The sequence below is a fragment of the Cololabis saira genome, chromosome 11, assembly GCF_033807715.1.
Source record: "Cololabis saira isolate AMF1-May2022 chromosome 11, fColSai1.1, whole genome shotgun sequence".
Lineage (NCBI taxonomy): Eukaryota > Metazoa > Chordata > Actinopteri > Beloniformes > Belonidae > Cololabis > Cololabis saira.
Window position 1 is genome coordinate 34742637 of NC_084597.1, and position 14067 is coordinate 34756703.

Consider the following 14067-nt stretch of genomic DNA (forward strand, 5'->3'; position numbering starts at 1 on the left):
AAATCACATCATGTTACATTTCTATTTTGCTGTGTTATATTGCTGATAAAGGATTTAGCATTATAAATAGCAGGTGAACTAATGTTCTTTGTCAAATGGTTTGTGAACGAAGATGCAATATACAAAGATGGTTTCCTATATTTCCTCATTTTCTCAGCTGCTTCTCACTTTTTAGAAAGAACAAGCATAAAAAAGTCACGCACAAACTGTCCAAAAGACATAATCCTCTAAACAAAATAAACACATGGTCAAATAAAGAGTTGTGCTGAAACTCAAGGCTGTCCAAAATGTATGAACAGGCTCAAGGTCCATGTTATGGGGTGTGTGGGTCTGTGACCCTGGTGCTGCCTGTAAGGCCTTCCTGATGTCACAGAAACAGAAACATCAGTGGATAACACAGAGGGACGGCAATGGAAAGACTAAACAGTCTTATCACTCTGTCTATTCTGGCGAAAGCCTCATAAATGAAACACACTCACAAATGAATTTATGCATTTATTATATTTTATTGTTGTTGGAATATCAGCACTATGACTCTGGTTGAACATTTATTTGTATTGGCCTCTAATGTATCACGTTCACTTTTGTGTCACAATTACTTTCTAAAAACTACTGGTACATGGAGACTTAGCATTTGTTTGTACAAAAGAACATATTCAGGGCCTTTTAGGCGTAAAAACAATTGCATTTCTTGACTGGAACACACAGTGAACTGCATCATGCAGCACTGGTTAAAGGCCACAGCAAACAATGGATGCAGCACAGAGACTAAATAAGGGGCGGTCAGGGAACAGCAGCCAGGATAGGCTCATTTGGGAAGATAAATTGGTACAACTGCTCTCCAGAAAGATAATGTAGGTGATCCATGGGAAATAGGACAGTGAATTTTTACAGAAAATAATAGTTTGCCATTGTAACTCCAACAGTCTTCCTTCAACTGAGGCAGTTATAGGTTAGCTGCATTAACGACACGCAACTTTACCACCATCACTTGTTTTTGATCAGGGGTCGGCAACCCAAAATGTTGAAAGAGCCGTATTGGACAAAAAACACAAAAAACAAATATATCTGGAGCCGCAAAAAGTTAAAAGTCTTGTATAAGCCTTAGAATGAAGACAACACATGCTGCATGTATCTATATTAGTTAGAACTGGGGGTGGATTTATTTTTCATTATGCAAGTCGAAATGTTGAAAAAAAAGTCTAAATTTCGAGAAAAAAAGTCGAAATGTCGAGATTAATGTTGAAGTACAATTTCGAGAAAAAAGTCAAAATGTCGAGAAAAAAGTCAAAATGTCGAAGAAATAGTAAATATTTCGTGAAAAAAGTCGAAATGTCGAGATTAAAAAAGGAAAAGGGAAGAAAAAAAGAGAGAAAAAAAAGAAAAAAGAAAAAAAAGAGAAGAAAAAAGGAAAGAAAAAAGAGAAAAAAAGGTCAAACATTTTTGAAAAAGCTCCAGCAGCCACTAGGGCGGCGCTAAAGAGCCGCATGCGGCTCAAGAGCCGCGGGTTGCCGACCCCCGTTTTTGATCATCTCATTTCTCTCTCTGCTTCTTTGTGACACCCCTTGTTGGGTGTAGCTACTTGTGAACATGGCAGGGGTTTTTTTTGAGGTGGAAAAAGCTCAACAGTGGCGGAAAGAACGGCACCTTTAAAGCTCGGTGCCAAGTTACTCTTGACGAAGCAGAAATGGAAGGCACAACTATCACAGATATCTAGGTTTAAGGCCCTAACGAATTAATAACACTTTAAATGTATATAAGAAAATTGATCAAACACAACCCTACACTTCATTTGATAGTATGACATGGTTAATTTCACAGACGACAAACATGTTCCCTTTGGTGATTAACTTTGAATACATTACACGTACTCTACACAGAACAATGTACAAAGGCTGAAACACTGATAAACAAAAACATATAACACTAGAAAGGTTTGCTACTGTATAGTAACCTGAATCAATACTTTCTCAGAGAAATGGTTACAGTGAGTGTAAAACGGGGAAGCAGGGTCAGTATAGTGTTTACATGTGAAACCTGAGGAAATTAAGGAATTTGAAGATCATTTCCCCAGAACTTCGAAATATATATACATGTTTATTGTACAGTGTAAAGGCACAGCCAGAGATTAAAAGCACCAAAACAGTTGGGGGTAATTAGATGAGGAGAAAAAAACACACAACAATCACATCTCAGCTGTTAACAGCTATCAATAAGGTGCTATTAACCACAGTGCTTTGGCTCACATGTGTAGCAAAAGAAAAGGGCAGAATGCAGAGTAAGAGAGAGGAGACTTAACTCTACACCCAATACACGTCTACAGCTAATAATACTAAAATCCTTCATGTTGTTGCAACAGCGCAGGTTAACAAAAATCTTGCTTTAGGCTTTTTGGCAGTGATTTTTAGGAGTAGAGAGCTTGGACCTATGAACTTTGACTCAAAAGGTTTTGATGAACGAAAACAGAGGAAAGGTGGTTTCTAGACATGAACATGTCTCCTGTGTTGAATCAGATCCCAACAGCTTGAAATAATAACAAAACATTCAACTTATTAGTCCCTGAAATGCATATCATTGATGGAATAATGAAGCTAAGAACGGCTGTTTTCCCAAGTGGTTCTGGAAAAATGTTTTGGTGTGTTTCATCAATCAATCAATCAACACACACAATGAAATAAGCAACATTGAAATGTTCAAAGTGCAAGGCACTTTTTGTCGCCTGGAAAACTTTCCTAGTTGTGCGTGATTGCACAGTGGTCTGAGGATTTGACAAATCTGTCTTCTGATGCCTGAGAAAGCAAGTGTTTGGTCTCAGTTCTCTGTTTGCATATGGTGACTCAAGTTTGCCTGTTGCTGCTCTCCAAGATCTGAGAAGCCACAGCAGACAGGATGTATTTGGGTTGTATTCACACTAAACTAAGCCAGGACGCATCTCCTCAACAGGCTGTACGGAGTTATATTTGTGCATTAGAAGTGCAGTTAGGGTTGCCACCTTTCAGAAATAGAAATAAGGGACGCCCTGATTTCAGCAGCGCAGGAGCCAAAAGAAAAAAGCCCCCAGACTTCTAAACTGAATAAAAATGTGTTTATTTTTATATAACATTTTTATATAAAAAAACAAAATGCTTTGATTTCAAGTTTAAAGTGCTTTAATAGCATTGAACTTGCATGACTCCTATGATGTGTATGTCCATATCAGCCCAGATGTAATATAGCCTACAGGTGAAGAATATGGTGTAAAAGTTAATTAATTTCAATAATTCAACTAGAATATGGTGTAAAAGTTAATTTATTTCAATAATTCAACTAGAATATGGTGTAAAGGTTAATTTATTTCAATAATTCAACTAGAATATGGTGTAAACGTTAATGAAAATATGGTACAAATCGCGTCCCGTATTAGTTCAATACGGGACGCAACATTTTTTTCTCAAATAAAGGACAATTCCGTATTTTACGGGACGGGTGGCAACCCTAAGTGCAGTCAACCCTGAAACTCCTCCACATGGATATTCAGTTGGCTGACTGGCCGTTAGCTGATAATACATGAACTGCTAGCTTATTTTATTGTGATTATTTAGATCATTATGGGGGATTATTTTTGAAAATCTATAATTATCTGTAGTAATACGTGAAAAAAAATAAGCAGTTTCAGTTCATCTATATATTAATTAAATGATCCATCCTATGACCAAAATCAGATGAACACAGTACTTTCAGAGATTTTATCAATCCAGTTGGTTTATCCATGACTAGAAACCAAGTCTGAGGGTTCTGAGCAGATAAGTGTGCAGACATGTGCTCCCCATATGCTGCAGGATGTAGAGACTTGATTCTATAGAAGGCGGAACTAAAGAAAGTGACAGATGGGACAGAGTCCCATCCTTCTATGCAAGAACGTAGAAGGTTCAAATAGTGCATAATTACTCACTTATTGACCGTGATTAAGACAGTGCATGCTGGAGCCTTGGCACTGAATGGCTAATAGAAAAAGTAAAGTATGTGTCATTGGGTGAGCTACTATGTCATTAAAAAACAACAACATGCAATTCATTAACGTCTTCTCCTTCCACAACTTACAATAACATGGGTCATTGTTGTTATATTTGGTAATTGTTTGAATATAAGACACTTCACAGCACCAGCAAGCCCTCTCTGCAGCAGCACAACCAGAGGCCGTTAGCAGTTAGCAGTTAGCATAGCACTGCTGATGTCGTAATCTGCAGGCTTTAAACACTCACTAGGTAGCTTTTGACCTTTGACTTGCCTCCGTGCAACACTGAGATGCAGCGTTTACTCCTACTCCTTCCTCTAGTGAGCTCCCTGGAACAACTTGTCTTTAATTCCTTAATAGGGAATAAACAACTCAAGGTTGTTTGTGAATCTTGGACCCTTCATGTATTTTAAGAAGACAGGATCATCATAAAAAATAAAACTTCCACTATAAGCTCACTGCAGTATGGAGTTGATCTTTTTCCCTGATATTTAATTATATATGTTGATATTTGCATATTTAGAAGCGCTGTAAAGATAAATAAATGACGTCTCACTTTGGAGGCCCCGATTTTGAAAATAAAAAAACTTGGACATGGGCCATAAAAAAGAAATGACTAGAAAAACAGAAAACAGACGTAAATCTCTGCAATACAGTTAAAGCTTGAGCTGTTCAAGAAAAAAAATCTTTTACACATTATGTGCCCAGAACTGGAAGTGAATATCTCAGCTTTAAAATACGGCTCCAGCTAATGATTATTTTAGTAGCTGATCTATCTGTCGACTAATCAATTATTATTTCTGTCACACCCTCCATGTGCCTCATAATGCTGAAAAAGAGATGACAGGTGTTTATCACAGCTCTCACAGGCAGCTCACCAGGAGCACGCGGGCCCTGGAGGATACAGAGAAAGATGGCTGACAAAGCCGGGTACCACAAGCCTTCCCTGCATCTCCATTGCGACACGGGCCGCTGCAAAGCAACGAGTCAATTAGCGCTCCTCAGTGACTCCCTCCCTTCCCTTTGTTCATATGTTCTTCTTCCTCCTCAGAGGCTTCAATCAAGACCATTGGACTTCCTTTTTCTTGGTTCTTGAAAGCGTGAAGATGTGTTCAACTCCAGTAAAAGAGCTATTTAACTAAAGCAAACAGATGGAACAACAAAGGAGAGCCAGCACATCAGGTCAAGATTCACCTGCATCTCAAGGATAACGGACAAAAATGTAAGTATTTTGCAGAGAGAAGGCATGTGCTCTGTAAGAAGAATTAAAAACAAATCTATGTCAAAAAACAACATGGGATGGCTTTAGGTTTTCCAATCAAAACCTCACAAGGCAGCTTTGAATCTTCTATCCAGGTTGTTTCACAACCATGTTCCCCTTATTCATGTGACCAAAACCAAGTAAACAATTTACAGTGGACCAAAAATACTAACTAGCCACAGTCGTGACCTGAAGGTCGACGATTTCCGTATGACTTCAGCAGCTCATGAGGTCAAAACCCCTGAACCCAAGAACCCTTCTGGATGTTAAATATCTTCAAGAGTCAGGAAAAGGAAGTCCACTTGCCTTGATTCAAGCATTTGAGGATTATCATGACCTGGATTCATGAGAGTCCACACTAGCGTGGTCTTCTTCTACTGCTCCCTCTCTTTTTTGTAGTGCATTACAATAACAGATTTCACTTGGAGCAGTATAGACTTGTTTGTTCGTGATATTAATAAGGTTTTATGCAATACAGTAAAAATTCAGTCAATCAGTTTTTACTGTGTTGCATAAGCCCCTAACCTTAATCCACACTCCATCCATTATGTAGACTGTCCTGTTTTATAGGAATGAAAAAAGAAAGCATATTTAGTCTTCAGAACCTGCTTCAGGTCCAAAATACAGAGCGTGCCATAAAAAAGAGGTAAAGGAAATGCAACAGGTAAAGTCCAGTTGTGTTTGTGACTATATAATATAAGTATTATGCTAAGCTTTATGTCCATCTAGATAAAAAGGATCAAATGGAGTAGAAAAAGCAAAGTTGACCAAAGCAAGAGAGAGAGAGAGAGAGAGAGAGAAACGGGTTATACTGGCATTACCTCATTTCACAGATTACCTTTAAATAGTTCATAACACCTTTATCTGTAAAAACACATTAAACACAAAAAGAAAAGAATAATCAGCAAAACAAAAACACTAACAGCCTTTCAGAATCTCCGAAGATCAGGCCCCTTTTCTTTCTGTGGGTAGGTAAAGTCCTTCATCTTTCAGCATGCAGTCGCCAAATCCTCCTTCATTGTGATCCCCGTCAGCTCCATCACCATCTTCATCCTCAGATTTACTCTACAGTCTGTAATCCTTGTCATGTTCCCAGTGCTGTTTCAAATCTCATTTTACCATCTTTTAGTAAGTTTCTCCAAAACCCCCAGCCTTCTTCTTTTTTTCCTCTCTCTCATCTGTTTCCTATACCACCGAGTGCTCGTTGTGGTGGTGATGGTGGTGGTTCACGTTGTTACCGCTCAGCACCGTGTGGTTGATGGAAGACGCAGACCGGTCGGATCCCTCGGCCGCCGTCCCGTTGATGTTCTCCTGCCGCTGGCAGCACAGGATCTGCCTGAAGGTGGCGCTCATCTCTTTATCACGGTAGGAGTAGATGATGGGATTCATGGCTGAGTTGACCTCGGCAAGAAGCAGGAAGAACTTTTCATAGGTGAGGACGTTGCACTTCACACAGAAGACGTCGAGGAGCAGGATGACCAAGCCGGGAGTCCAACAGATGATAAATGCACCTGTGGAGACACACACCACACAATATTAATTAAAAAACTCTTGTTAGACATGGTACTTTCACTATGAGGGCAAATTGAGACACTGTATCCGGTCACGATTTAGTATAAATGAGGAGTCGTCCAGTACTGACAGATGAACCCACTTCAGAATGTGTATTTTTTTATCTATACATTTCCTTTGCATTTCCTCTTCATCTTATTTTCTGTTTTCAAAACAGTCTCATTCATATATACTTCTCAATCATTTTGAAAAGTATATATGAAGTATATATATATATATATATATATATATATATATATATATATATATATATATATATATATATATATATATATATATGAAGCAAGTATAACTTAAAAGGAACAGAGATTTTTATAAAACCAAGATTCAGGACAAAATTGATGGAACGTTGTGTTTCTGTGAAAGGAATCAATTTATGGAACAATCTGAACAAAGAAAACAAAGAATCCAAATCAAACATTACATTCAAAAGAACAATTAAAGCCTGTATGTTAAGGAAATATAACGAAAAATGTTGAGTTTGATTGACATACCCGTAGGCGGTGGTAATTTTATTTAATGTTATTTTAATTTTATTTTAGTTGTTTTTATTCACTTAGTTGTTTTTTTTATTATTATTAATTTATGTTATTTGTGAAAGGGGCAGATCAGATAAGATTCTTCTTCTTTCTGCTCCCTTTTCATTCATAAGTTAGGAACATTTGTATTTGTGTTTGTATTAAATTGTTTTGTTTTTTGAATGAAATAAAGAATAAAATGAAAATGAAGGAAGGTGCAGGACAAAAATGAGACAATTACAACCTCCAGAGCACAGTAACGTTTGACAGACAAGTTTCCCATCTCAAGTTAATGTTTATTTAAAACATAGAAAAGCCTTGCGATTCCCCAAGGCTCTGATTTGAGACTTCTGTGATTCTTCTTCCCTCACATGAACCTAAGAAAGGGTTACACAATGTCCCAGCAAGTTCATCTGGACTGGCCACTCTGTCCAATACTCATAGAAAGTGCAAAAAAAGAAAGAAAAAGAAAAGTGAGACTTCATCTCAGAATACAGGAATCAAGTTAAATATCAATGTTCATCATAATTAGAAGAAAACTGCACAAGTATGGCTGGTTTGTAATGTGTGTCATAGGAAAGCTCCTGCCCTAAAAGTGACAAAAACAAACGAAAAAAGTTTCATTTAAAAAAACCATGTGACTTCTGGAACAATGTTTTCTGACAAAGTGGATATTTGGCCATAAAACATGGCATCGCATTTGGAAATATCAACACAAATGTCTCACATCAACTGTCAAACTTTGGGGTGGAAGCTACAAAATCTGGTCTCCTTGAAGAAGTGGACTAAACTACAAACTTACTGTAACATATTTTGTTATAGTCAAAGTTAGGGCCGTGTGTCGGACAGATAAAGCTCACTTAAAGCCTTGTCACAACATGACAATTAAACCAAATACACCAGCAAATCTGCAAAACTACTGCAGTAGCCAAGACGAAGAGAAGACATCAGTTCAAGTGAGATGTGGCTTTAGAGCGATGTGAAAGAAGAGTACTGTTAGAAAAATAAAACTAAGTTGTTGTTGGTGAATCCACTTTTTTTTTTTAGTTTTCTTTTTCCAAACACACTTTCAACTAGAATTTGTTTTTGTACAAGTAATGCTGTAATTGACTAACTAATGTATTGTTGTTCATCCAAGCTTGCATTATCTTTGATACTGGTTTTAAGTCATGAAACCACATTATTTCCAATAAAAGTTGCACAAAAACATATTTTAGTCCTTCAATGAAACATTAATGATTTTTAATATTCCTTTTCATGTGGAATGCTATTTGTCTTTGTATATGAGTTATTAGTAAATTACTGATGAATCTTAAATTCCTTATTTCATCTATTGTTTATTGAGCCCACATTTGGACTACGGGTTTACAGTGTGATATGTAAAACAACCTTTTTTTTAAATTCACTTTGTCGTCCTGATCTATTCCGTCAAATCACGACCCAGAAAATGTGTCTCACATACAACCACTTAAGGAAAATGTAGCAGAAACGTGATGGCACTCCTTTTAACCTAAGTGTATTTACTTTGTCTAGACACAAAAAGACTCTAAAACCACATCAGCATCACTTAACAACCACATCATCATATATGTATCACCCTGAGACCACATCCCACTGCAGAGTGCTTCAGCAGCAAGGTGCTTTCAAACACTTTTACATTGTGAGTCCATTAAGTTCTCTCAGATGAAGCTCCAGAAAACAAAAATACCACTAACTGTCTCATAGCTCTTTAAAAAGAGTTCTGGGAGAGGTTACTGTAAATTCTGACTTTTGCTTGTAATCCTTCCAGTCAAACTAATGTGTGGTTTTATTTTGTAGACATTAAATACAGATGCTGATTAGGAGGAAGTGGGCAATAATCAGCCAACTGATTAATCAGTCCATCTCTAAAACAATTACTGCATTTGCTGCTTTGTATTGATTAAATATGGATGGCCTTTTATTTTATTTTTTTTATAAAAACAAGAGTGTGTGATTAATCGTTTTGTACAATACTGAATTTAAAAAATGAACAGTATATTGGTAATATTGCTCATTTATGTGCAGTATGTGTAGAAGAAAATGACCACCCATTTAATCTCATTACACTTTATGATCTCTTTACCAAAATACTTTCCATTTTTAAGAAAATCCATGGGAAAAATTTGAGAACATTTTTTTTCAACTTTGTTAATTGATTTTATCTTTAGAAAAAAAGTTCTTAAGAAATCAATTACCTTACAAAAAAATGCAATGTGGATTGTACTTGGTTCCATTTCTCTTATGAAGGATGAAGGATGCTTGTGCCGTGTGGTCACTGATTCATGGATATCAAGATAACACACTGCGAATGCCATCAACCCATGCTGTTTTGTGCGATGTCTAAGACAACTGTAGAGCTTAACAAATGGAGGGATCAGGAACAGAGCCAGCAGAGCGGAGAAACAGAGCCAGAATTGACAGGCGGGCCTGTTATCTGTTAGTGTTTTGCAGGCGGCAGCTGCATTAGATGCTTGACCTCACTTTCCAGATATGCAGGCAGACTCTTCAGACTTGGCTACGGTTCTCAAACAGTTCTTGGCACAGCAGAAAAACTATCTCAACATTTCATAGCCCATCCTAAGCATCTGAACAGCACAAGATTTAGCAGAGAAATGTACAAGCAAAAAAAAGAGGAATGTACAGTCAAACTACAGGAAAACGTCATTTCAAATCCATCTGAGTACTATAGGATAACGCTGATAGAAACATAAGCTATTCTTTTCTGAGTGATTACGTATATGGTATGAAATTACAGTTTTTTTTTTATAACATCTGTATCTGTATTCTTCTTCAAAAGAAGGAAGAAAACTGCTTTTGTGTGAACCTCTGATCTGAGAGACTACACATACTCTTTCATTTCCTCTGTGAATCCAGGGCTGTTTGCAGCAGGAGCTAGCACTGTTAGCACTGTTAGCACTGTTGCCTCACAGCAAAAAGATTCTCAATTTGACTCCAGGGCCCGGCACGAGTCTTTCCCAGTGAAGTTTCCATGTTCTCCTCTTGCTTGAAAAGCAGAAAAAAATTATTTGAGTCCTCAATAAGATTGGCAGGATTTGTGGATTTCTAAGGTTTTTACTTTAATTATAAAACACTTGTGCTTGTTCTAAACATGCCGAGCAAAATTAACATTAAATGTCTTTCACTTTATTAGTATAATACAAGAAAAATACTGTTTTCAAGTCATTTCTTAAAACTTCTGGTAATTTCTTACCTATGTAATATAATGTATTAATGTTGTCTATTTAGTATCCTTTATTTTGTATCAAAAAAAGAGATCATTTGGGCAGTATATCTCAAATTTGTGAAGGAAACAGACTATTTTTATTAATTTACCATTCTTATCCTCCATGGAATCTGTTTTTATCTTCCTAAAGGAAATGACGCTCCATAAGAGAGGGAATCGGAGGCTATGGGAACAATAATAAGCATTAATGGACACCAGATTGTGATCATGAATCCATTGCCACAAACATACACTCACGGGACAGACAAAACTGAGCGTACACGCATGTTCAGATGTGAATATCCACAGCAAAACAAACTTATAGTATTTCTCATGGTGCAAATACACATGGAAGGACATGTGGATGATCGTAGGAAATCCCAAATACCATTTCATAGGTGCTTCCTTTGCCTCACAGTCAACACTAATCATTATCATGAGATATGTTATGACAACAGGCTTTTCCACCAATGGCTGATGGGTCACGTTTCTTTCATTTGTCATCAAGATGTGACATTATTTTTCCCTGTTGCTGACACACTGTGTATTCCTGTCATGTTGCCTCCCGTCATGTGCAGCTGCAAAATGCTTCAATGGGGCTGAATGCTTAAAATATCATGCTGGTGGTTTGTAAATGTAGTACTTTAACTTGAAATGACTTGTTTGTTGATTACTTCCAGTGGTTTCCAGTAATTTGAAAAATCCCTTGTGCAAAAGTAATTTTCCTGAGAAAAGCTCATGACGTGGAAGCCAGGGCAGTAGGTTACTTTAGTGGTAATAGATATTTATAAAAACTTAATATTCTACGTTCTGCTGTTTGAGAATGGTGTTTCCATTATCAATCACCATGTAAGTAAGTAACAACATCAGCATCCTAGACCTCTCTGCAGCCTTTGAGACTGTAATGATGTCATAGACCACACAGAAACAATCACACCAAGTACAATCAATCAGAACGGCTCTCCATTCCTGCTGCTCTCAGCTTTCCAACAGCATTAAGTAAGTTTTCCTTTATTCTACCAATACCCTACAGTGCCTTTTCACTAATCTCCCTGACATTCAGGGAAGTGATCACAGTGATACTGTACTTCTAACTGTACAAACAGGTGACAAAACTTCTCCCTGGCTCTCGTCAGGCTGAAGGAGTGAGGACAAAATCTCTCAAGCATTGTCATGCTTTATTTCAGCCGGGAAATCATGAAGCATCCCAGATGCTGCATCATTTGCCTCCTAGTCTGACACACCCTGTCGCCAGCTGTCACTCCCAATGCACGACAGCTGATTATCCCAACCAGGCCCAAGATGACTTGGTGAATAGATGGGAAAAACATTGCGGTCACACCTTAAGACACCACTGAAGCAGTTGGTCAGTCTCTTTTGGTAGGCCAAACCATCTATCCTCACTTCCTCTGGTCCCCAATCTGAAATAAAGTGAGTTTAACTCCCTTGAAAGAACTGGGGGCCGACTCTACAAGGGAGTCAATACAACACAATTTTCTTCCAACTGTGGACATTCATCTGTCATTCTGAAACCACTTGTAAAATCCTTACATGTAGTACGCGTGAGTCTGAATGAATCACTTTAAAAACCAGCAGTGGGCTAATCTGATATAAAAAGAGAAAAAAAACGTAATGTTCAAACTTTTCTACTCCATCATACTTCAATAAACCAACGGAGCAGCGGCATCATCTCTTACATATGTGGGAGTGCCCCACTGTTCAGGGTTAAAGACACAAACTAAGGCTTTTTAATGAAGCATTTGAGCAGCTTTTTTGTTTGCCTCAGTGTCTCCGGACACTGTTGATGGAAGTTCAAAATTATTTTCTACTATGGTGCGATTATAATCCTAAAAGTTTATTAAAAAGATTTGTTTTTACTCTGTAAGAGTCTCAGTTCTTTGTGTATTACACATGTACAGATCTTCCTCACTTATTGGAGAGCGTCACATTCTGCTACTTTGTTTTTTTATTTTTTTTATTTTTTATTTTATTTATTAACATACATAAACGATGACAAAAGACAGCATCAGTATGTGTGTGTGTGTGTGTGTGTGTGCGTGCCGTGTTTGAGTGTAAATAAGGTGATGAAAATAGGTACATAAATTGAGAATATTGATTCGAGAGTGAACAAATAAATAATTATCATATAGAGTGGTGTAGCATGATATCATATAAATATAGCATAATAAATATAGTAATATCCTAATATAACATAATTTGTATAAAATATTATAACATATAACCAAATCATATCACCATACTATTATATATTACAATATAATACTATAGTTTAACATCCCAAGAGATTTCATAACTTAATATAATAATATGAAACAATATATCATGATAATGCCAGAAATAATTATTAGAGTTAGAATTGGTCATTTATGTTTTGCAATGAGGGGTGAGGTCAGACCGGGGCGTCAGGGAAGCGAACATTCTGCTACTGTGGATCTTCAAGCATCACTGTTATGTCTCAGCTGCCGTCCTGCTGTTTCCACTAATATGAATTCTCCCCAGCCCTTCAAAATGAACACACACCCAATATGAAACTGGATGTGTGTTTTCGTTCTCAGCACGTTCTGCATGCGTTATTCTATTTCTTTACATTAATATTGTTGTTGGTAAACCTCCATTTATCTTTTCTCCTGCTACTTTAAGTCCCTCTTCTAACTATCCTCTACTATTTATTTATTTATGTATCTCCCTTTTTGAGTACCTCCCTTGCTAATCTTTTTCTATCCTCTATCTGTCTTTTTTCTTCCTTGACCCATCCTCCCAATATCTCCAATCTGACTCTCAGTTTAATCCTCATCACACAAACCTTTCTATCATTGTTTTTCTAAACAAACTATTGTCTGGGGTCGTAACCATATTCCATTATATGTAGCTGAAATGACTCAGTGGCAACCCTTTTGTCCATCAGTGCTCACACCCACACCCACACACACACACACACACACACACACACACACACACACACACACACACACACACACACACACACACACCACACACACACACACACACACACACACACACACACACACACACACACACACACACACACACACACCCACACACACACACACACACACACACACACACACACACACCCACACACACACACACACACACACACACACCCACACACACACACACACACACACACACACACACCCACACACACACACACACACACACACACACACACACCCACACACACACACACACACACACACACACACACACACCCACACACACACACACACACACACACACACACACACCCACACACACACACACACACACACACACACACACACCCACACACACACACACGCACGCACGCACGCGCGCGCACCCACACACACACACACGCACACACTACAGATTAGATGAAAGTTCACATTCAGTAGCTGAGTGTTTACAGTTATTGATAAAGAGTTGTGTGGTGTGCACAGTGATGAGTCTGGCA

At 37.7% G+C, this 14067-nt stretch overlaps 1 protein-coding gene across 1 annotated transcript in view; it reads right to left on the minus strand.

The window, feature by feature from the left end:
• Nucleotides 1-496: 496 nt before the first annotated feature.
• Nucleotides 497-14067, minus strand: part of lpar1 (lysophosphatidic acid receptor 1) — a 49949-nt gene continuing 36378 nt past the window's right edge. Inside the window, exon 3 of the mRNA XM_061734394.1 lies at nucleotides 497-6766. Coding sequence (XP_061590378.1) covers nucleotides 6441-6766 — 326 coding nt within the window. The 3' untranslated portion in view covers nucleotides 497-6440. The remainder of the gene's footprint in view (nucleotides 6767-14067) is intronic.